Here is a 25,001-nt window from a genome sequence, read left to right on the forward strand (position 1 = left end):
CAAGGAAGTTGAAAATGCAATCGGTAGCAATTTTTTTTGAAAATACAACTTATCGAAACGAAGATAAATTATTGCCGCCTCCCAAGGTAAATGGGATTTTTCACATCATTCATGTCATATTTCACATAAAGTGTCTACTTGCATGAAATGGGCAGGGAAAGAATTTTCATTTCCACTGGGAAAGCAAGCATATCACAAGACAACATCTAAAGTTACATCTTAAATATAGTTATCAAGTTGCACAGGAGCTCAGCTGTGCAAATAAATGAGATTGTACATTCATCTCGATTCAGTTGATGATGAATGTTTACTCAATGCCAAAATTGCTCAGCAAGGAGTTCAATATCAATGCCGCTTATCATGAAATCAATGGAAAATAATAGGATGAATGCTAGTCAGCTCCATTCGAATTCAGATTCCCTCCGGTCTCTGCAACCAATAAATCACCATAAACTTTTTAATTTAATAAATTAATTTTAATTTAAATTAATCATAGTATTGATTACGAAGATCAATGGCTATAATTGTGCAGGAGGGAGCTGTAGAGAACCTTGCTCCAGAGGATCCAAATTCTGGCCAAGATGATCATTTGATAACTGATGATAATTAGAGAGAGAGAACTTGGGCGGGAGGGTCATTAGTGGCTCATTTCCACTGAGCTTTCTATATGCAATTCCTAGGGAATGACCTAAAGCCCGGGAAACAGAAACAGCAACTGCATTTCCAATTTGACAGTACCTGCAAATTATATCATAAGAGAAAAAATGCACCAATTAACTGCAGAGAAACTTAGAAAAGACAGGAAACAGTTACGATAATAATATGCTCAGTGTGTGGATATTATTACGATGTTTCAGAAGGTGATTTTAGAGGTGAGCACTTTTGATTTCTCTCATGATCATAAATCTATCATGTCAAACAGATACCCAACTCACTGTTATGTGACATGTCTGCATCTAATGAATCTATGATAATAGCAAGGATTAAAAGTACTAATCTTTTCAAAATAAAGGACACAAAACAAAACCTAAATTTTAGAAGCAAACAAAATTTTGAGTAGTATTAGCTATCAAAAACATACTTAAGAAGTTAAGCCTAATTTAAATAATTTTTTAGTACCTCTCTTTCACTGTCCCACTAAATCTATAGTAATCAGGAAACCCTTGCAGCCTTGCAAATTCTCGTACAGTGAGGACACGATCCTGCACTGGATGTAGTATTGCCTACAAGACATTCAAATTATAAGAAATCAACTTACATGATTTCTACAACAAATCAAAGATTAAGATAATACCTGGTGATGACAACTTGGGGTGGTTAATGCAGTAGGAACTGTTTCATCCCACCACAGCCGTGCAAATGGCCTGCGTGTAGATATATTAAATAATGTCATTGAAATGTATATGAAAAAAAAAAGGTTATTCAATGAAAAAGTCACCTCTTAGACTTCCCCTGCTCAAATGTTAAGGCGTAATCTGGGACCTGAGACCAAATAGAACAGTGGAACAAGATTAATTAAGTTCATGCTGTTCTAAGCATAAATCCAAACAGATAACCTCTCATTCAAAATCCTGTAACTTTCAACTCTTTGGAGTGACTATAAACATCAAAAGAACATCTTAGTTTTAAGTGGTCATATTGGTTTGAATTATATAATCATGACATGTTGAACTATCAATCTCTTCATACCCTTCTTTCACATTTCCACACAAAAGCAATATTAATGATAATACCAATATAGTAGACATGTAAAGGCTAAGTTCACTCTCAAGCATGAAACCAATGTATAGCAAAGATATTGAGAAAATGAATATGATAAGTTTTGATTAAGCTAATTGTTTTGCTACCAAAAAAATTAAATATCATGGAACATAACAAAGCCAATATCCAAGGAAAAAGAAAACTGTAAAAAGGTTGCATACCTTATGTAATTTCCTTACTGAATGCCCCACATGATAATTAACAAGCAACATTTATTTTCTCAATATATAAATCTGGAATTTGATTGGGGACATGAAAACTAATACTAATTCAGCAGTAAGCGAATTGTCTTAAGTATAAGGGATGATAAGAAATCATCAATCTCCTTAGGATTTTAGTCATATAGCAACAGACATTGAATGTAAATTAAAGAAAGACCTCCTATTCAAATAATGCCAACAGAAAGACTTACCAATGGCTTTCCAGATGGTAGCACAGGATTCTCTGTTGGATGTCGCCTAACCACATTGTCAGCTCCTACAACTACACCAGGCAGATCACGGAAGTTCGCTCCCTATAGAAAAATTGAACCAAGGGTTAACAAGGAATGGAAGATAAACGTGATAAATGAGCTTAATCAAGAATACAACCTTTTGTTTTGGAATTTGACAAACACGTAGGTAATCATCTTCAAACAACAAGCAGGGCCTGTGATCATATAGTAAAGGTATTTTCTCTGATGTTTCATTCAATGTTGACCCAGTCATTTCTACCCAAAAAGAATAACGATGAAACAAACAGATGAGATAATATTCAGTCCAAAGATTTGCCAGAATACATAAGAGGACAATAAAAAGAAATTACTTGCAGACACAAATGCCAATGAAGTGGACTTAGATAAAATGAAGCAAAGGAAGACTAGTGGACTTTGATAAAATGAAGCAAAGGAAGACTAGCCATTGAGATAATTTCAACTAAACTAAATAAATTTAATCTGGAACAAACTAAAATGCATTGTTTTTTCTGTTTTGATATTACAAATGAATGAAGAGTCAATCGGCATAAAGAAGTATTACATTTAACACGAAAAATTGTCATGAGCATGATCTAATGAGTGGTCACAAATCATGTAAACTTGAAAAGGGGTAATTACCATATTCTGTTGACCGTATATATCTTTGAAATTCTGTTTCCGGAGGATTACAATATGACATTTGGTCCCGAGTTTCAAAGTTTGTGACCTGTAATATTGAATTATGTTAAAATCATGCTGAACAGCTGAAGACCTAAAGCTCCTCTAAAAGAAAATGTGCCTAAAGTAAGCAAGAATTTATTCACCCCTGAATTTCATTAGTTAAGAACTTAAGATCAAAATGCGCTTTAAGTTAAATGAAGGGCAAATATAATATTACTTGCTCACGTTAGAAACAAGTTCACTTTAAAGGACCCTTTTCCAAACATATAAAATGAAGCAAAAGTATAATAGTACAGCAGGAAGATCAGAGATGGCATCTTGAATAACAATAGCTTTCTCTACTTCACGAGGTTGATCCTCGTCATAAGCAACAACATTTCGCTGCAAATAAAAGCCAAAAACTAGTGAAAACCACCAAGGAGCTCTGATAGAAATCTTTTTACAATGAAGAGTGAGGATCAGGATCAATACCTCAAACTCCAGTGGAGGCCAGTATTTAACAATAACATCATGTGTTGGCAATGGAAATTGAGGTAGAACCTGTTAGAGAGTCATAAGAGAATAAAGTAATTGTTTTTTTAGGTAGAAACTTAACAAATTTACTTCTTCATACAAGAATTTGAAGACGAGACATAGGGTTCGATGAAAGCTATAGCAATGTTTTTAGTGGCGTGTCCCTACCTGAGAATGATTGGAAACTCTTCAATGAAGAAAGATTGCAGTTCAGTTTAGGGGATCAATCGTATATTTCTAGACTTTCTGTCCAGTTACTCAGAAGCATAGTATCGTGTTATGTCTTGATAGGAACCCAATTGTTAGGGATAGGCCCAATACTACTAGAGTCCATAGAAGTAAGAGGAAGAGGTGCAATGCACCAAATCAATTCTCACGAGAGGTGTAACCACCTGCTGAGGTGGCATGAGCTGTGCAGGTAGTGGGAAAGAGAGAGAGAGATTGGGGATTATATAAGCAAGTATTGTGTGAGAGAGGGGTAGGCTTGAATTGGAATTAGGCTTGGACTTGGGAGAGAATAGAGGCACTCTCTAATTTGCCTCTGCTATCTTTTCTGTTTTCTTTCTACTTTTTCCCTGTAATTTCCCTGCAACACTGCTTCTGGGTATTCTCCAGAGGATTCAGTGCACATCTATCATATTTCTAGTTTACTACACTTTGCTATTTTTCTGGTTCCTAACATGTCTAATGCTACATGTGAATTGTTATGGTTAAAGCTCTTGCTTCAGGAGTTGAAGTTTTGTGAGATAGGACCCATGGAGCTTGCTTGTGAAAATCAGTCAGCTTTGTATCTTTCCTCAAATCCAAATTTTCACCAGAGAGAAGATCCTCTCAAGCATAAATAAGACTTCCTATGTGCATTCTAAGGATCACCTTGCAGATGTGTTAACCAAAGTCTCTACAGGGTCCTAGAATAACATATAGAAATTTATGCTCCAGCTTGTGGGCGAGTGGTGTATTTGTTATTAAGTTTGTTATTTAGATTAGCATAATCCCATAAAATTAAGGACTGAGTTTGCTATATGGTTTTTCTATTTTAGACTAGTATTACAATTTACCCCTTTAAAATAAGGATAGAGTTTGATCTAGGAATTATCTTTCTGTTGTATCTATAAGTTGTACAAATCATATTGATGAAATACACAAGAAATATTTCTCAGATTCAACACCTACCAAAGCTTCTGAGGTCTAAGAAGGAGAGCAGGCAATAAGTAAATAGATAACTAATCTTATCAAAACATATCTCAAATCTAATAAAAAAACTTACCTTATATTAATATCTAAACAGGATGCTTAAAAGAGAGAGATGTATTTGTATTCTATTCAAAATTTATCAACTTTAGTTAATACCAAATTATGAAACTGACCTCACTAGGGTGAGCACCCCACACGAAAACACGCAATCGAAATTGTGGTAGACCAAAACACCCAGCAGCGAGTATTCCCAGTCTTGCTTGGTACTTCATATGTACTAAACGGCTTAATGCATACCGTCCAAGTGAACCCTTGTCAAATTTTAATATGTCAACCACATTCTCCATTAAAACATACTTAGGCTTCAAAAGTTTCACGATGTCCATAAAAACTACAATCTGACGATTTCTTTCATCCTCCAGTGGTGATGCAGTGTTTCTATGGCGATTATATCCACTAATTCCTTGACAAGGAGGACCCCCACAAATAACATCAACCTCACCCTGCAATAATTTCAAGCAACAGTTCTATTTAAAATACAAAAGTCCCTTGGGATTTTACCAAGTCTGCTTTATCAATAATACTACTTACAGGACGAGGCAATATTTTTGATTTCACCCCTTTTCTCACAAAATCCTGGATGCTTTCCTTACACTTTCTACATAACCAAGAAAGTACTGATGAACCAAGAATAGTCATTATCATTAATCATACTAAAAAGAATCAAGAGATATACCTTAAGTTTTCAATTGGTTCCCATGAATCTTCACTTGCACCGTGACCCTTCCAACGCACCTATGAAACAACTATGACAACATAATCATCACCAATTTATGAACCTGAAATTATTACAGAATAGGGGTGTTCATGAAATGGGTTAGGGCAGATTATGCAGGCCTTTCACTGGGTTCTAATTTTTTATTGAGTAAATTCTTTCGATCCAAACCCAATCATTAGACCTAAAGAAACATGACGATATGCAAGGCTAAGTAGGACTGAGTTAAGTTGGATGGGACTATATTGACCTGAAGTATAAACTAAATAAAATCATGAAATGAGAATAAAATAATGCAGAAAACAAAATAGTTCATACAATTAGTACATTAGAATTTCCCTCATGCTCTTAACGAATACGCTCCCCATATATACACAACATATGTATGAATATATGTGTGTTCACTGTTCAGACACAAATATCCCAGTATCCCAATGTCCTATACTTTGGACATTACAAGTGTCTATCAATATCAATGTCGTGCCCAGTGCATGTGCTTCATAGACTAAAGATGTGGCCAAATTTGGCGATCCTCACCTGATGACCTAGATTTTGGGATTGAGCTAAACCCAGTCCAAATTCTAAGACCTATGTCTTCATCTCAATCTTACTCAACTTTTCTTAGTCTTCTCTTTTATTAATGAAGGCAAAAACCAAGCCTTTTTATGACCCATAAAATTGTCTCTCTAATCAGAGAATTATATAATTAGAGACATGTCAACTTGATGAAATTGCAAGAACAAGTCATTTGAGGCTCACATGACTATGACTTTGTTCAAATGCAACCCTAGTAAGCAAATATACCCACAAAATTATCATATAAAGAATAATGTTTCAATTGGGAAAAGAAAACCAATAACCAAAAGTTGACACTGAATTCGTTACCTTGAAATATAGACCACGTTTCCCTGTCTCATTTGGGTCACTATAGCATATGTCAACTAACCTAGAAACTTCAATTTCATCATCAGAAGCAGTATCATGAGCCTGAGAATTCACTTGTTTCTTTTCTGCTGAGCTATTAGACCGTGATGGAAGTTTTCTTTGTGCGCCACTGACATTATACCGTTTGCATAGCTTTTCCCACTCCTTCACTAGTTCCAGAAAGTCCTCAGCAGATTCATTTCTAACCTATAAAATAAAGAAAGAAAAACTTATCACAGAAATCGAGAAGTTATCATCAAATATCTTTTTGTGTATAAGAGGGTAAGTCAGTACTAACATATGTAGCAGAATGGTTTAGTCTCAAGCTTTCACTTGCAGACCTGTCACTATCAACAGCCCATCTCTGAGCAAACAAGCAACCGGAAGTAAGATCAATTTATTATAGATGATATCAAATGCAATTGATGGATAGGAATAATATCAGTAGAGATAAGGATTTCATTTATAGTATAGTACCGCAACAAGGTTAACTGACGAAGTTTTGGCCCCAAAGCAAAGTCCAGTTGACATGCCACCACAGCCAGAATAGAGATCTAGTAATTCTAATTCTGTCTTGTGCAACTCAGAACTGGGGGGACTCTTGGTTATTGAAGAAGCTTCTGTTGAGAGACTCTCATGGGTAGCAGGTGCTGACAACTCAGTAATATTAGCAGGATTATCTAAGGCAACATACAGACACTTTTTAGATATATATATCTTAACTAAACAGGACACATCTGAATATTTCAACTTGCAGTATTTTTAAAAAAAGTGATGACCCAAATTGCACTTTGTTTCTAATAAAACTGTTCAAGGATACGCACATTGACCAATTAAGAACCAAAGATAAAAACTTAGAAGAGAGTTATACCAATATGACAAGCGAATACATGAATTTTTTCAGCCAAAACTGGAGATCACTGCAAAAAAAAAATGAATTCTTGCATGCATGAAAGAATCGACATAGCTGTGAGAAGCATGCTTACAGAAGATATTCCCTAAAAACAAATTTGATACAAGTTTTAAGGAACCCCAGCTTCCTATTCACTTTCCCTCCGTGATTATTTGAAAAAATGGTATAGAAACAGATGACAAAAAAGCAGCCTGGGTTCCACATGACACACCTGTTGGTATGTTGCGAAATGTTGAGTAATCCACACAGTATTCCATATCATAATAAAAGTCAGATGGTGAATTAGAAGTCAAATTCATATTAACCTGCAAGAAGTCACACCAAAAATTTGGACATTAGTACATACAAAGACAAATATAAATCTCACAATTGACAACAGAAATATTGCAGTCATCATCTGACGAAATTGTGTGCAAACCAATTAAGAAAGATCTTAACTGAGATTTTCCATACCCTAGGTTTTATATGTGTAACATTGACTTTTGCTAGTATGCATTCTATTAAGTTATCGTTCATTATTGATGAATAGAATAAACGCCTCTTGTCGTGAAAATCACCTTCATCTTGGATGACCTGAATATAAATCAGAAGCAACAGTTACAATGACATCCTTCAACATGTCTAGATAAATATCACAAAATACTCGGTACTCACTGTATCTTGAATTCTGTAAAACCATTGGACTCGGAAATAATTTTGGCTATCAGTTGTTTGAAAAAACTCAACAATCTTGCCAACATGTTTTTGCCCATCTTCACCCTGTAAGAATGATTTAGAATATAAGTAAAACTAGTCTCATATGTTCAAATGAGTTTTAGAGGTTCACAGAAGTCACTGAAATCCATCCAGATGTTACTCACAAGCTCTACAATGAACAGTATAAAGATTAACGTGACTATTCATAAAACAAGTTAAAAGGAAACTCCCTACACCCTTACTGATGAGATAGATGAATTAGAAAATTTAGCACGAATTATGATGATGATGATGGTTTCAATACTTAGTTTTCAAATCATCCATTTGATGTGCGGGAAATCAATGTCAATAATATGTAACATTCATTTATCAGGCACACACTTTATAAGTTTCTAGCAATTAACATGGCACATAACTTGGATAAGAACACACAAAACACTAAAAGCATCCTTAGCAAACAATCCTTTATCTCATCCATCATCAATTAAGTAAAAAGCTTCTAACAAGAAATATAAAAATGGAAAAATGTGCAGCCACCCCCTGATACTTATTCACTTCGTTTGGAAGTGGTCACATCCGGAAATTTCAAATCCAGAACTTTCCTATAGCTTCAAATAGAGCCTTTCAACCATCAGCAAAAATGAAATTGTTCATTACATTACTTACACATGACAGTCTCTAAGTAGTCCACACTGCTTAGAAATCGGGGTAGAAGTAAAGGACGTCCATCGGGCTACATGTATAGCCCTATAGCCTAAATTAAGAGTTAGAAAATTGAAATTTATCTCCCATAAATTGTTGTTGCACAAGCTCAAGATTATAAATGCAATGTTGTGGAAAAATATGGAAGCACAGGAGGAGGATTACATCAAAATAAAATATATCTTAATTAAAGAAATAAATTGATGTGACTAATCCAAACTAAAAGTCAATAAATTAAAGTTATTCTGGTCAGACTACTAAATTAATATTACACAATTCAACTACAACAAACTTTGTATAGGACACAAATGAACACAAAAAAATGTGTTTTCTGAACTGTGAACTTACTTCAATAAATGCACAATCGCCAAGAGTAAAAATGCAATTCCCAATGTTAGCTTGAGCATAATGGCATTTGACATTTACAATTATCTCATCTTCTTCATCCTCACTATGAAATCAGCAATGTCAAAAATGAATATATAGTGAAGAAATAAGATAATGTACTATCAGCTGATGAAGAGTTAAACAGCACTATATATTAGTATAAATAAGTTGATACTTACTTTATTTTGAACTGTTGATTTTTACATTTTTTGTCCTGCAAAGATTCAGTGGAAAAACCAGATGAAGAAGTATATAGAACACAATGCATTTTGAGTTAAAAAGGAAAATATAAAACTTCTTATTCCTTAAAAAAATATAAGGCAGTCAAGACCAGCATGTTATGTTAAACAAAAATGGTTAATATTTCATTTCTGCTTTGAACGCAGCATATTGAGGTTCAAATAGTATGAAAAGCATACTAAAATTATCAAGTGAACAACCTTCAATTCGTAACGCCACCCCCATCTTTTCTGAGCTTCATCATCAGGTATTGGATCACCAAAGAAGGAAGAAATGTTTTTGTTATTCATACTTTTGTCTGTTAAAGCAGAAGATGTTTTGCATTTCTTTATTGGTAGGTTGTCATCTAACTTAGACAAGGAAAAGTAATCAGATCTTGTTCCCTCATTTTCAACCCAGGACGGGGTGGTTTCATTTGCCTCTGAAAACCATCGCAAGCATTTTGTATCGTCATTTCTCGGAGAAGAGTTTCCTGAGATTGCATCAACTTCGGAATGCTGTTCAACCCATGAAATATAAACGAAATCATATAAGGTGTGTCAATAATGCAGTAAATTGTGTCAATTTGCTATTGCATATAAAACTAGTAACAAAACAAGATACATAGACATAGGAACTAAACAAGATACAGATACACAGACAATGAGAACACAGGTACAGCAAAACAGCAGTATAAGCAGTTTACGTTGAGGAGATAGGAACTAAAATAAAACAAAAACACATAAAGAATCAAATATACTTTAATGATGATAATAGTTTAATAATAGGTGAGGTAAATGTACTTATGGGAAAAAGATTATGTTAGGATCCAATCGTATGGTATGAGACTTGGCTACTTGAGTCCCAAATTGGTAGTATGGATCATGGTGTGGGGTTTATAAGACATTGCACTCTCAAACTACAACTGACTAGCTTCTATAGTATGGTTCTACCAAAGTTCTTATCAATTGGTATCAAAACCTTCAAACATGTCTCTAAGCCGCAAATGAGCGGTGCGGATGGTGGCACTAGTATCGTAGTCTTCGCTCAGGACTAGTCAAAGGGTCCATGCACAGCTAGACAACGTGGGTGCGCGGTTTGAGAATGTGAGGGGATATTGCTAGGACCCAATTGCAAAGTATACGAGACCTGAGTCTCACATTGGATGCATGGGATTATGATGCAAGGTTTATAAGGTCTTGAGCTCTTCAATTTCAACAACTATTTTTGTCAATGGTTCTCCCATGATTCTTATCAATTAGTAAAGGATACTACATCCCCTGAGTTGAGGACCAATTTGCTAAAAGCTCAAGATCAGATGCAGGCTCAAGCAAACAAGCATAGGCATGAAGTTCAATTTTTTGAGGGAGACTGGGTTCTTCTCGAATTGCAGCCTGACAAGCTTAAACCATTGGCTAAGCTACCCAATGAGAAGCTAAGCCCCCGTTCACAGCTCATTTCAGATCTCTAAGAAGGTTAACCACCTACATCAATGTTGTCTGAAGAATTGGAACTTTAGGTCCGATTAGCAGCCGTTTTGGATATTCGTGAAAGCCTAGTAAGAGTTGTGCAGTTTATTGCATGGCACGACCTTCCAGAATGTGAAAACTCTTGGGAATCTGCTACTATTATTCAAGACAACTTCCCAGTCTTCACCTTGAGTATTGAGAGTTTAAAGTAGGAAGAGGAAGAGTGGAAGAGAAAATTAAATACACATGATGTCATTATTAATAGTAACTGCCAAGTACGACATGTTTGATTTCCCTTAAGTCTCGGATTCAAGTTGAATGTATGGAAAAAAAAAACTCCGCCGAGAGAGTTGGCTCGACTAGATATGGATGCTCCCGACTCAAACAAAATCAGCTCCACTCCCGTGGAGGATACTACCCAAACAAATATAGATGAGGAGTTTGTAACTATTCAGTACGCAATAGTTTGTAATAAAGGGGGATTGGAATAAATCAGGAAGGTGAGAGGTAGTGAGGCACTCTAAGGGCTTGTTTTTTTTTGGTAATTAGGAAAGTACAAGACAAACAAAAGAACAAAACTAAGACTAGCCACACCCCACTAGAGGAGCGATCTCATCCGGCGGAGAATACCAAGTAGTGAAGTCCAGACGCTGCCGCAAACCGAGCTTAGCTAAGGCATCCGCAGGACGATTATGTTCCCTAGGAACATGCTGAAGGGACACCTCCCAATCTTGATGCAGGAGGCTCTGAGCTTCAGCCAAATAAGCTGTATGTGAATACAGATTAAGAGATCTTGAACCATTCAAAGCTTGTACCACCTCACGGCAATCTGACGTGCAAACGAGCTTGCGGAATCCTTGATTCCAAGCCAGAGACAAGCCACGGATAAGCGCCAGTAATTCTGCTAGGAAAACTTCACCACAACCTTCGTAACTAGCGAACCCAATCACCCACGCTCCAGTATGATCTCTAAAGAGTCCCCCGCAACTCATGAGAGACGATTGCTGACTGAAGCTGCCATCCACGTGCATCGCTAGATAACCCGCAGGAGGGGGATTGAAAGTCACCCTAGCATTCGATGCAACAACCGTATGCAACCACCAGCTAGGGTCTGGCCTGGAATTCATGATTTGGCGCTGCACTAGTTCCATGGTCCAAACCTCGTCACCCATCACCATGTTATTTCGCCACCGCCATATCCACCAAAGCACATGTACGAGGGATGTCGCCGTGGCGCTATTAAGCATAGCTTCAAGCCAAGGCCACAACGTGGAAGTGAAGAATGTAGGGGATAAATCACAGCCCGAGCGTAGCCAAACTTCATTTGAGTGCGGGCAATCGCGCAAACAATGAAGGGCATCTTCATTCTGATGAGAGCACCTAGAGCATGCTGGGGTCGTTGACAAGCTGCAGCTGAAACGATACTCGTTCACAGGAAGGGAGTGATGCAAGCACAACCATATGAGAAATTTGCACTTTTCAGGTACATGAGCCTTCCACAATTTTTTCCAGACCTGGTGCTCGAACCCAACTTGAAGCTGATCTCGAAGCCAAGCATAGCCTGATGAAACCTTATAACACCCATCAGGGCATTGGTTCCAACGCCACGCATCCAGGAACTCCGTTCCGGTTGGCCCATCGATTGTTGCAAGCTGAGCTTGGACCTCTTGCGGGAGAACAGTCCAAATCGATCCCACCGCCAGCCCTCCTCCCAAACATCTTTTACCTTCAGGTCCACATCACTGATATGAACAAAGGGGACACAGTGGCAGAGGTCTCCCAATCCTGACCAATTTTCGTACCATAACAAAGTATTACCCTTTTGAAGCATAAAGGAGAAACCTTCTCGTAATGCGTCTCTAGCCTTAATTATCCCCCGCCAAGCCATTGATACAGACCCTGAGAGTTTATAGTCGAACAAGCTAGTCCCTTTTAAGTATATTTGCTTTAACTGTTGCACCCACAATTTGATTGCTCTTTCGTAAAATAATTTTAACATTTTAAAAACAGAAATGAAAAAAATTGTTTAATAAGAACAGTTTCCAAAAACTGTTATTAAAGACCGATTTTATTTTCCCATTTTTAAAATTGAAATCTCAGGTGTTGAGTGTTTCTATTTTTAGTTTTCAAGTCATCGATCTTTCAGCTTTCAAAAACATAGTTCAAACATTTTTCTCTTTTCTTCTTTGGAAAAAGAGGTTTTAAAACAGAATAGAACAATGCAATTATACAGCAAACAGCAATGATCATAGAGAGAATACAGAGAATAGAACTCAGAAATCTTTATTTCTAGTATAGAAACCAGAGGATAAATCCTGCTATACAGGGGAAGCCCCATTTCTACAATGAGAGAATCTCATTTCCAGAAAAACTCCTTCGGACCCATCTCTACTTACAATCATCCTTTTTATAAGCCTTAACTCCCTCGCTAACTGGACAGCTAATGTAACTGTCTAACCAACTTATTGAGCTTCTATTTGTTTCATTCTTCTCAAATACACTCCACACTTTAACTCCTTTTTAAGTTTCCCTATCAAGTTGTTTCTACAGAAATGTTTTTAAGTTTAGAAAACTGAGAAGAGATCAAACAAGCCTAAGACCTGTGATTACGGTTTTTTAAAACTGTTTTCTATTTTTAAAACTGAAACACCACCTTTTTGAAAATAGTTCTCATTTTCAGTTTTATAAACTAAAATATCAGAACAACTAAAAATGTTTTTTTGTTTGTTTTTATTTTTCAAATTACAGTTTTTTTTAATGTGGAAAAACATCTCATTCGAACAGTTTTTTTCTTGAAAAACAGTTTTCATTAAAAATTTCTAAAAACAGGTTTTAGATACCAAACAAGCCCAGGTCTCTCTCAAATAGTTGTTTTCTTTCTTTTGTATTCTAATCTCCATCTCAGATCTTGTATCAAACTAATATTGAACTAGGAGCTGGGGTTTTGTCTTGAATATAAAATTTCAAATCTTTTATTAATTCAGAACCAGTTCAATTAGATGATTTAATATGGGGAAGAAGTCACACCATAATTGACAAATTGGTCTAACCCAAGAGTAAATCTTGATATACTTCGTGCATGATATAGCTTTTCATGAATGTTGAATTGAAAAACTTCATCAGGTAAACAAAGAACAGAAAACTTCATATAAATAGAAATCTGGTTAATATTTAATCACGATATTTTTCTTAAATATAAAATATATTTTTTAAACATCAAATGTACACTTACAAATTCAATGAGAATAGTTCAAAAAAAAAAATTCAATGAGAATGAATTTTTGACATATTTAAAATGAATTAAAGAGGTATGCAATGTCACATCAAATTGATTTCCGACAAATCATAAAATATATTTTTATTTTGATTAAAATTAAAAAAAAATCTAATTGTTCATCATTGGCATAGTGTGATTGAATAGTGCATATCTATTAAACTCATTTAAAGTTTGATAAATATATAATTGCCCAATATAATCTAAACAAATTTAATGGCTAGATTTGTTAACATTTTTTTTTTTGGATTTGTTAACAAAAATTCCACATAAATTGATTCGACGTGTTCTTTTTGTCTTTGACAGATGTAGCCACCCGTTCAGGAAACGGTTGCATGTCTCTCCCAACAAATATCTTTACCGAAATTGGAGTTTCAACTCTCATAGACCAACACATCATTCTTGGTTGATTCAATGTGTGTAAGTAGGAGTAAGTCCACCATTTTTTCCATGAAATAATTATTACATAAAAAGATTTCATTTTTAACTTCCTAAAGCTAAAATTATTACATAAAAAGATTAAATTTTTAACTTCCTAAACCCCAACCATTTAATTCTCCTTTCTGACAAAAAAAAAAGAGATACTAGCACCCAGCAGAGATTTTAGCCAATTAATGTGGACTCAACTACTATCCTGCATTCACCCTTAAATCCCCAGGATTCACTTTTACTACCAAAATCATAAAAGAGATCATGCGTTTTCACTAAATAAACGGAAACCATACCAAAAAAAAATCTGTAATTTGCATGCATAATATTGTAATAGAGAGATAATAATTCTAACTTTCAAAAAAAAAAAAAGAGATAATAATTCTAACAACATTATAAAATAAAATAAAAAAATAGAGAGAGAACATCTTTATTTTCCTATGAATATGTAAAACAATTGAGACGATGATAAAAAAAAAACAGAAAAATTTAGGAGAGAAATGAAAGAAAGTACATCACTGTGAGAATTTCGAGAATGACTGACCTGGACAACAATACCACGAGAAGCTGTTGCGAATCTGGAGGGCTTACCCTCCGACATTTTCATCTCTGCCACCTTCCCCTTCCTTTTCCTCACATTGGCGACGACCGGAGTGGAAATCAGCCTCGGAGACCGCCGGAGCTCCGCTGCATGCGTCATCCTCGGAGGAGCAGAAGAACACTCACCTTCGTTGAACGTGTTCCTGAGCTGCATTTACCAAAACAGATACACAATGTGTGTTAAACTTTCAGTTTTGGGAGATCTCATCTCATCATCACGATGGATGGATGATGATGAAGACTGTTGAGGTTTCAAAGTGAGTGTTGATTTCCATTTGTACTAGTTTTTTTTTTAATATTTTATAATTATTTAACATATACCGAGTCAACCGATTCAACCAGTGACTCACTGGTTCGACCAATGACCCATCGACACAGTTTCCCGATCGAGTTGATCACCGGTTCGAGTTTAATAACATTGCGTTCAGGAAACGGTTGCATGTCTCTCCCAACAAATATCTTTACTGGGATTTGAGTTTGTACTCTACCGGGATTCAAGTTTGTATTCTCGTAAACCAACACATTATTCTTGGTTGATTCAATCTTCAATGTGTGTAAGTAGGAGTAAGTCCATCGTTTTTTTCCGTGAAATAATTATTACATAAAAGATTTAATTTTAACTTCCTAAAGCCTAGGGATGGCAGAGAAGCCCGAACCCATGGGCACCCGACCCGACCCGACCCGATTTCTTGGGTGAAAACCCGAGTTAAATGGGTTCGGGTTCGGGTTCGGGTTTTACCCGATCACTTTCGGGTTCGGGTTTGGGTTTGGCCAAACCCGCACCCGAACCCGGATCTGTATAAGTGAAACCTAAGTATTCTGCTTGTGCAGTACAATATATGCAGCATCTTGCATATTAATTTAACAGTAACATGACAATTACAATGTTACATTACATAATATAGCTCTCTTCACAGTCTTTTTCAGGTCGGGTTTCCGAGTTCAACTGTTTGTTTGAGGTTGTGTGCGGGTGTGGGTACGGGTCGGGTGAACCCGAAACCCAATGGGTTCGGGTGTGGGTTTAAGTTCACCACCCATTTCGGGTTCGGGTGCGGGTGCGGGTGTGGGTTTTTGATTTCGGGTTTGGGTTTGGGTTTGGCAAAACCCGCACCCTACCCGACCCATTGCCATCCCTACTAAAGCCCAACCATTTAACTCTCCTTTCTGACAATAAAAAAGAGATACCAGCACCCAGCACAGATATTTTAGCCAATTAATGTGGACTCAACTGCTATCCTACATTCACCATTAAATCCCCAGATTCACTTTTACTACCAAAATCATAAAAGAGATCATGAGTTTTCAATAAATAAAACACCATTATTAAAACGGAAACCATACCTAAAAAATATATATGTAATTTGCATGCATATTACTGTAATAGAGAGATAATATTTCTAACAACATTATAAAATAAAATAGAAAAAACAGAGCGAGAACATCTTTATTTCCCTATGAATATGTAAAACAATTGAGTCGTGTATAAAAAAATAACGGAAAAATTTAAGAGAGAAATGAAAGAAAGTACATCACGGTGAGAATTTCAAGAATGACGGACCTGAACAACAATATCACGAGAAGCTGTTGCGAATCTGGAAGGCTTACCCTCTGACATTGTAATCTCCGCCACCTTCCCCTTCCTCTTCCTCACATTGGCGTCGACCAGAGCAGAATTCAGCCTCGGAGACCGCCGGAGCTCCTCTGCATGCATCATCCTCAGAGGAGCAGAAGAAGACTCACCTTCGTTGAACCTGTTCCTGAGCTGCATTTACCAAAACAGATACACAATGTGAGTTAAACTTTCAGATTTGGATTCGGTTTTGGGAGATATCATCTCATCATCAGGATGGATGGATGATGATGAAGAATGTTGAGGTTTCAAAAGTGAGTGTTGAATTCCATTTGTACTAGTTTTTTTTTTTAATTTTTTATAATTACATAACATATACCGAGTCAGCCGATTCAACCAGTTACTCACTGGTTTGACCATTGACCCATCAACCCAGTATCCCGATTGAGTCGATCACCGGTTAGAGTTTAATAACACTGCGTTCAGGAAACGGTTGCATGTCTCTCCCAAGTCCCAACAAATATCTTTACCGGGATTTGAGTTTGTACTCTACCCCCGGGATTCGAGTTTGTACTCTCATAGACCAACACATTATTCTTGTTTGATTCAATGTATATAAGTAGGAGTAAGTCCACCGTTTTTTCCGTGAAATAATTATTACAAAAAAAATTAATTTTTAACTTCCTAAAAAGCCCAACCATTTAACTCTCCTTTCTGACAAAAAAAAAAGAGATACTAGCACCCAGCACAGAGATTTTAGCCAATTAATGTGGACTCAACTACTATCCTGCATTCACCCTTAAATCCCCAGATTCACTTTTACTACCAAAATCATAAAAAGATCATGCGTTTTCACTAAATAAAACAGCAGTATTAAAACGGAAACTATACCAAAAAAAAAAATTGCTGTAATTTGCATGCACACAAATAATACTGTAATCGAGATAATAATTCTAACAACATTATAAAAAAATATTACTAATATGTAAAAAACAAGACAATTGAGACGATGATCAATAAAATAAAAAAAATAAAAAACGGAAAAATTAGAGAGAGAAATGAAAGAAACATCGCGGTGAGAATTTCGAGAATGACAGACCTGAACAACAATAGCACGAGAAGCTGCTGCGAATCTGGAAGGCTTACCCTCCGACGACATTGTAATCTCCGCCACCTTCCCCTTCCTTTTCCTCACATTGGCGGCGGCCGGAGCAGAATTCATCCTCGGAGACCGCCGGAGCTCCGCTGCATGCGTCCTCACAGTGAGGGCTAAGCTGATTTCAGATTTGGATTTGGTTTTTGGAGATCTCATCATCGCATCTCATCTCATCTCATCATGACGATGAATGGATGATGATGATGATGATGAAGAATGTTGTGGAGGTTTCAGAGTGAGCACTGTTGAATTTCAATTGGCTTCGGTTTTCAATTGAAATGTAGGACAGCACAGAGAAGAGGAGAGAGTGAGAGAGAGAGTGAATTGTAAAGTGAAAAGCACGAGGCTGGCGTGTTGGGTTTTAACTGCGGAGCGGATGGATCTAACTCTTCAACGCAACACTTAATTACAGAAGAAACTGTGGGGCATTGACTCACTTACTCACTGACAACTTTTTTATTTTGCAGATTCTCGTCGGATTTAGTTTTTTCTAAAAAAAGTTAAACTGTCAAAATTGGAATATCATTGGTATGCTCATGGAGTTATGCACCAACAAACAAATCTTATTTTAGGATTTAACTCACTTTTTGAGAGACCGTTCATAAAAAATTTAAGGTATTTATAAGATCTTGACTCACATTTCGCTCCAATAGTTTAAAATTTTACTTTACTTTTAATTTGACTCACAATACTTAATATATTTATATCATTTATTTCCACGTACTATTTAATTTAATTTAATTATTGATTTTGATATTGAATGAGAGACAAACATAGATTATTTTACTTAATATCTCACTTTTGAATGTTGTTGAGCTAAGGAATGAATCTTTAGTTTTTGCTAAGATCTAATGTCATATAGAATATCTCAAATTAGGGGGCCAAACCAAGTCAAGCTTTGCGCGACTCAAGTCTGGCATGCATTTTGTTTTCGTGATCCAAGTCTGGTCTGTGGCTTGTTAACAAGTCGAATTTTAAGGTCTAGTCTGACCTACTATAAAGTTTGGTTTGACCTACAAGTCTATTTAAAAGCTTATTTAGCATACAATTTTATATAGAGAAGATCAATAGGTCGGGGGGCTAATATGCATTTTTATATGTTATTGCATTTTCTTTTCATATAAAAAATTTGTATATCATTGCATTTCAAAAAACAAAACTCAATTATTTAAAACAAACACAACTAAAATTAAACATGAACAAATCATTTAATAACAATATGTCGTAAGTCTTAAAAATATAAATAAAATCAATACTAATACGTCTTAATCCCAAATAAATCCATAACAATGAAAGAGAAGCACCACATTCAAAATTCTTATTATATTAAGCGTATTTATAATATTAATAAAAATAATAGATAAATAAGTCGGTCTATCAAGCTAAATGAGCTTTTATGATAGCTTAGAAACCTTTTTAGTTAATTAAGACTTTTAAAAAGCATAAGTCCAACAGTTTTAATAAATGAGTCAAGTCAAGTCAAACCTTTGACGACCCAAGCCACGAGCCTCTGTTAGACCGCCTGGCTTATTTTCCACCCCTACCTCCAATGGTGGGATCCAACAAGATCTAAATTTTATTTTAAGATCCCAAATTTAGACATTTTTAGTGAGAAAAATAATAAACGTGATATTTAATAGAAGAAAGAAGTTGAGAGAAAAATATAAGGGTTATTGGTCAAATTAATCCTTGATTTTATAAGTGGGTTTGATTTTAGTCATTCGACGGACAAAATGATGTTTAGAACTAAGACGTGTTCCCTTGGCCATACTCATTTTTCCCTTCTCACCGCTTCATCTTTAACCCCATACCCGTGTTGCCTTATCATTAAATAATTAATATTTGAATCATTCTTTGTAATGTGATGCATACAAAACCTAAAGAAATCAAACCATGAAAAATATTGCAATTGAGAAAAGAAATTAGAGAACCTAGTTGAATAGGACTACAACTCCATCAAGAGCAAGATTATAACAAATTTTGAGTAATTCATTCATTCATAGAAAATGTGGCAAAGCTTCGAAAGGATATAAAGTGCGAAATTTAATTACAAGTGATTATCATTATTCATTAACGTGAGGTTGTAATTTGTAAAGCTTTTGACCTATCAGCCTGAAGTTGTAAAGCTTTTGACCTAAACCATTACAAACCCCTCCAATAATCTGAATTTTATACATGTGGATTTGGATTCCTTTTGGGATGCCTTTGGATTCTTACCAACATGCTATGTCCTTGTTGCTGGCTTGGCTAATATGGTGCTTATTGAATGGAAGTTGATGCAAAAAGAGGTGATCAGAAGTGCCAAGGAAAGCATAATAAAGCTCGACGCGGCTGAATATGAAGAAATATCATGTGCTCCTATATCAATGTGGGATATAAAAGGGGTGGTTTAATTTTAACAGAAGGTGGAATCACCTAGACTTACTGCAATGCCAGTATGATTTGGATGGGAAAGGGAACAATGCCTATTATACTAGTCTGCTTCTTAAAGTCTTTCCATTATATGTATATTAGAGTTTAGTCTTGGAAAGAATCATCATAAACATCATTTACAAAGAATGAAAAAGGCATAGAATACATAGTATGCAACATTGATTTACTTATTTAATTCAAGAGTTTCATCTTTCAAACAAACACTGACAGATTCTTTGGAATCTAAGCCAAGGCCATTGGTGCCTCTCTCATTATCCCCCATGACATGCCCTGCAGCAACAGCACCCTCAACACCACTCACATTTCCAAAAAGAAGAACAACACACCCAACAATTGCAGCACAAAATGCAGCTCCAAAAGAAGTTCTGATATGTCCCGGAACCACCGCAGCAACCGTGAACCCGACACACAACCCAGCAGCTCTCATCCAAGCATACCAAACAGAGAAAGCACCTTCCTTCCCATGTGGAGCACATTCAAGCACCAAAACCCTTCCAAATGCATGCAAAAGCCCTGTTCCAGTGCTCTGAATTGCACCAAACATCATAATGTGACCCCATTTCCAGTGACTGTTCCAGAAGTAGAATCCAAATCCAGAAGACAAGAGTGATAGAAGGAACCCCATGAGATTCATCTTCACAGAATCTGCCTTAATCAGCTGCTGAAAGGGTTGCAAGAGTGGCATGGAAAACAGTGGAAAAAGGAAATAAACCAACCAGAAAAAAAGCAAATGCACTGACTTCACACATAGAGGACCTACTACAAAGAGAACTCCTCCTGTGAAAATGCACATTGTGGCAAAGGATGAGATGAAAACTCCAATTAGCCCTCCAACTGCATGAGGGTGTTTGAAAACAGAGCAAGGGTGGAAAGTTGATGAAACAGAGTTGAAAACAGGGGATCCTCTGTTTGGAGAAGTGACAGCATGTAACACCCCCACTAGCCAAATCAAACCACTGAAGATTGAAACAATCCAGAGACTGATGAAATCACGATCAGGGGGCTCTCTAAGCATGTGGTAAATGAAGGATGAAACAATGGCTGCACCTAAAGTACCAGCAGCAGTGGCATGAAGAGAGTGCTTGCTAGAGACACCTTGTCTTTTGATGAATTGAGTTCTGTTGATTGGCCCTGATAGTTGGGCGCGGATCATGAGGCCGAGGTGGCGCGTGTGGGAAGCGGTGGCGACTGTGCTGGCGAGGACTATGGCGGCGATGTAGGGGATGAAGATCTTGGTGGTTTTGAAGAAGCCTGCTGGGAGGCAGAAGAATGCTCCGACACCGGTGGCTGCGGCGGTGATGAGGTTTTGGAGGATCCCGTCGAGGTGGAAGGAGATGAAGGTGAGGGATGGAATGGCAAGGACTAGACCAGTAGCCCATCCGATTGAGGTCCATTCCAGGGAGGAGAAGTGTGAACCACTCACTGATATGGTACGTTTTGTGAGTGTGCTGTGTCTGCAATTGAACCATTTGCACATACATGTTAAAAATGAGTTTCATCCAAAGCATGTTGTGCTTGCAAGGAAAATGCAAGCAATACTGATTTATTAACTCGTTTCAAAACTCTCTTATTGATTTGTTGAAATTCATGTATCTATTAAAAATATGGATCTCATTTTAAAATTAGTGAGACCCTCTTGAATTTCAATTAAACAGTGTAAAAGTATTAAAAGTGGGTTTAAGTAAGTTTTATTAGACAAATCCCATAATTTTATTGAAAGAAACCATGCAAAAAGTTAATTTTGTATGAGATGTGTTTTATAAGTGCAATGGAGAAACGATACTTGTAGCCTGTAGGCTTGAAGCACTGAATATCGGTGATACTTATTCACATTTACTTTTGTTGCGATTTTTGATTCCACATGGTGAAAAGATAAAATGGTTTGTGTTCAAGACTGTACATATCACTCCCAATTTGACAACACCTATCTCTTGACTTACATCGAGACTCTACATTTTCACGTTCACGGGCCAGAATTTTTTTAACCAAACATGCATAAAATACTGTCAATATGAGGAGGAATCTTCACTATAGAACAAGAGTAAACAGCAATCACCACAAAAAAAAACACGGCTTTTCATGATTACATACTAATACTATATGATCATGGATTCATGGATACCTGTTTTTTGTGCACCCTTTCCATTTTTCATTAGAAATTGTAGCAATATTTTGTTAATAGTTTCCTTTCAACATGCATCCTTTGACCAAGTGATATCACCTGAATTGTATTGTACATGTTTGTAAATTCTTATACAAATTGATTCTAAAGTCGGATTCAATTCTCATGAGAAGTTTATGTTTGTAATGTTTGAATCTTAAAATTGATTGAGAAGAATACAAAACTAGTAGTCATACTTCAAACAAGCTAAAACTGACTTCTAAGATTGAGTGAATACTACTCAATATTTAGTAAAGTCCGTGTATATTTTAACTATAATGAGAGATTGTATCGGAAATAGTCCTCCAGCATTTTTCTACCAACTTTCAACAAACTCATGGCCATTCAAACTTTCTTGAATCACCAAAACACATAAACTAATTTTAAAAAAATTCATGCAAATGCTGCAGCATAGAATACACAGAGGAATCACATATGGTCCCAATGAATATACTAATAAAAAGTTAAACAACCCAAATTATGAACAAAAAGGAAACAAGAAAGCATGTACTTACAGTTGAATTTGCTTTTCTCCACAAGTCATGCCAGGGTGGTTGATGTGCCACTCCTGAACTGGGTCTATATGAAGCTGCTGTAGCTGACTGATTATGAGAGGAAACAGAACAGGGATGATAACAGTCTGAACAAAGTAGGAGCAAAACTCATAGAGATACCATCCCCAAACCTCAAACCTTGATGGTTTCTCTCCTATTCCTTCATAGTCATCATAACTAGACTCTTTGGGTGGGTAAATTTTCAAGCCTTGTACAGCAGAAGATGATGAAGCAGGCTCTTGGCCACCATCAACTTCAACAGTGGCTTGCTTCATCAAGGTGGTGGTGTAGTGAGTGATTTTGGGATGAAAATAAAGAAGAAATTATAGAGATGTTAGCTAGAACAAAATCGGAGAGTTAATGGGGAGATGAGTGAGAAGAGAGGTGTTTAAGAATGGTGAGTGAAAGGTGACAGAGGAATTAACTGCTGGTTGACACCGTGCAAATCACAGCTGGGTTAACGAAACTTTCGAGGGTGCAAGCTGGTGAACTTTGTTCTGTCAAAGTATGTATTGGAATAATCGTTCTCACATCTGTGTTTATATGAGTAGCATAGGAGGGGATGCAATGCAACCAAATAAAATAGGAAGTGGACAGGACAAAACAGAATAAAATATAACTCGTTGAAAAAAATATTGGCATGAATTTGATATGGCTTTATGAAAAACTTATAAAAACATATATATCATGCACCAAAAGAATATGTATACAAGGATTTACTTAGATCATGGATTTTTTTAAACGAATACATAACCTTTGAATAAGAAAGATGTTAGGTTAATTAGGTATTTAAAATGACATAGGATCAGCAATATAACTTAATATTAAGGGAAATGACAACGATTTATTTACCGTTCACTTTCTCTCTTATCTCTTTTTTATTCTTTTTTTTTTCAATCTATTTGTATTTTTTATCACTCACATGTATCTCTCGTTTCTTTCTATCTCACTCAAGTATAGTGGATTCAAAATAGTGTTTGGTAGACAAGTGAGAACAAAACAGAACTGAACTTACAGGTTCTCTTCCCTGTTAGACATGTTTTTAAGACACTACAAAAAAAACGCTATTTAGTGGGGGTTATTTAGCGGGGGTTTTGATAACCTCCGTAAATGTGGGTAATTTTTAATAGTTAAGGGGGGTTTTAATAACCCCCGCAATTTTTTTATTCATTAACGCTCTCACTCTCGCACTCTCACTCTCAGAACTCTCACTTCTCAGTCTCGTTCTCGTTCTCGTTCGCCATGGAAGCTCACGATTTCAAGCGATTTCCACCGATTTGTTCTCGTTTTGAACCTATTGATCTCGTTTTCCACCGATTTCCACCGATTGCAACTTGATTTCCACCGATTTCAACCTCCACAGATTTCAACCACCGCACACCGCCGTAGCAACAGTCTCCTCCACCGTCGGTATGACCTTGTTTTCCACCGATTTGATCTCTTTTTCACCTTTGCTTTTCTTTGCTTCAAAAGCTGACTAACGGTTTCTTCTTCTTCATTCGCAGTTCTCTCTGCCATTTTCTCATGGATCCATCGCTCAGAGACTCAACAACTTCTACTCCGTCGCATGCTGCATTCTCTGGTACCGATTTTTTCTTAATTAACCTATTCAGATTTCTAAATTAGGTTTTCATTAGTTGATTTGGGAAATTGGGTCTGGTTTGCAAGTCAGATTAAGTGGGTAGTTGTTACTGGTTTGAGGAGTTTGTTCCTCTTGGGTTTGTTGATTAAGTGTGCACTTGAACAGGTTTTTGTGTATAGTAGAATTGATCTTTATGCAGATGTGAAACTCCAGATATTCTATATGTAGTTGAGGGATGCTCTTGGAAGGATACTTATGAGATATACAGGATCTGTTTCTCTGATTTCTTGTCATGTCAAGGCGTAGAAGGTTAACAAGGGTCATGTGAGGAGTTAATACGATGTGTTGCAGAACCATTGCCTTCATTTTGTTGTCAAAGAATCAATTAAAAGAACAGGAGGGTGGAAAGTGCTTATCTAGCTATTTTTTTGTACTGTTGATCAATTTAAGGTTGTTGATACTTTGTTTAGAAGTAATTCTCCCTTTGCCCAATTGGATATCCTTTAATTGGCCAAGTGAGGAAGAAGCTTTGACTTATTTCTTTATTGTTATTT

The 25,001-nt window shown here is 36.4% G+C and overlaps 2 protein-coding genes across 3 annotated transcripts; both read right to left on the bottom strand.

Moving 5' to 3' along the window:
• Positions 1 to 49: 49 nt before the first annotated feature.
• Positions 50 to 18,122, bottom strand: LOC130710613 (DNA (cytosine-5)-methyltransferase CMT2-like). Of its 2 annotated transcripts, none has more exons than XM_057559943.1 (25): positions 17,661 to 18,122; positions 16,550 to 16,753; positions 14,936 to 15,139; positions 9,441 to 9,737; positions 9,180 to 9,214; positions 8,962 to 9,064; positions 7,870 to 7,974; positions 7,669 to 7,788; positions 7,427 to 7,520; positions 6,780 to 6,952; positions 6,601 to 6,666; positions 6,264 to 6,509; positions 5,340 to 5,398; positions 5,195 to 5,261; positions 4,777 to 5,106; positions 3,368 to 3,436; positions 3,191 to 3,277; positions 2,855 to 2,942; positions 2,352 to 2,470; positions 2,174 to 2,275; positions 1,439 to 1,482; positions 1,295 to 1,364; positions 1,120 to 1,223; positions 551 to 738; positions 50 to 429 (listed from the first exon to the last, which is right to left on the bottom strand). In XM_057559943.1, the coding sequence occupies exons 1-25, from the start codon at positions 17,874 to 17,876 to the stop codon at positions 392 to 394; spliced, it is 3,228 nt and encodes a 1,075-aa protein (XP_057415926.1). In that variant the 5' UTR covers positions 17,877 to 18,122; the 3' UTR covers positions 50 to 391. The 2 variants fall into 2 exon arrangements, with proteins under 2 accessions (XP_057415926.1, XP_057415925.1); XM_057559942.1 differs by having other exon boundaries at positions 6,780 to 6,982.
• A 1,991-nt stretch (positions 18,123 to 20,113) lies between these two features.
• Positions 20,114 to 23,381, bottom strand: LOC130713612 (uncharacterized). The gene is made up of 2 exons (XM_057563389.1): positions 22,827 to 23,381; positions 20,114 to 21,604 (listed from the first exon to the last, which is right to left on the bottom strand). Exons 1-2 carry the CDS (start codon positions 23,138 to 23,140, stop codon positions 20,314 to 20,316), a joined length of 1,605 nt encoding a protein of 534 aa, XP_057419372.1. The 5' UTR covers positions 23,141 to 23,381; the 3' UTR covers positions 20,114 to 20,313.
• Between the last annotated feature and the right edge of the window lie 1,620 nt (positions 23,382 to 25,001).

Source organism: Lotus japonicus, chromosome 4 (genome assembly GCF_012489685.1).
Source record: "Lotus japonicus ecotype B-129 chromosome 4, LjGifu_v1.2".
Classification (NCBI taxonomy): Eukaryota; Viridiplantae; Streptophyta; class Magnoliopsida; order Fabales; family Fabaceae; genus Lotus; species Lotus japonicus.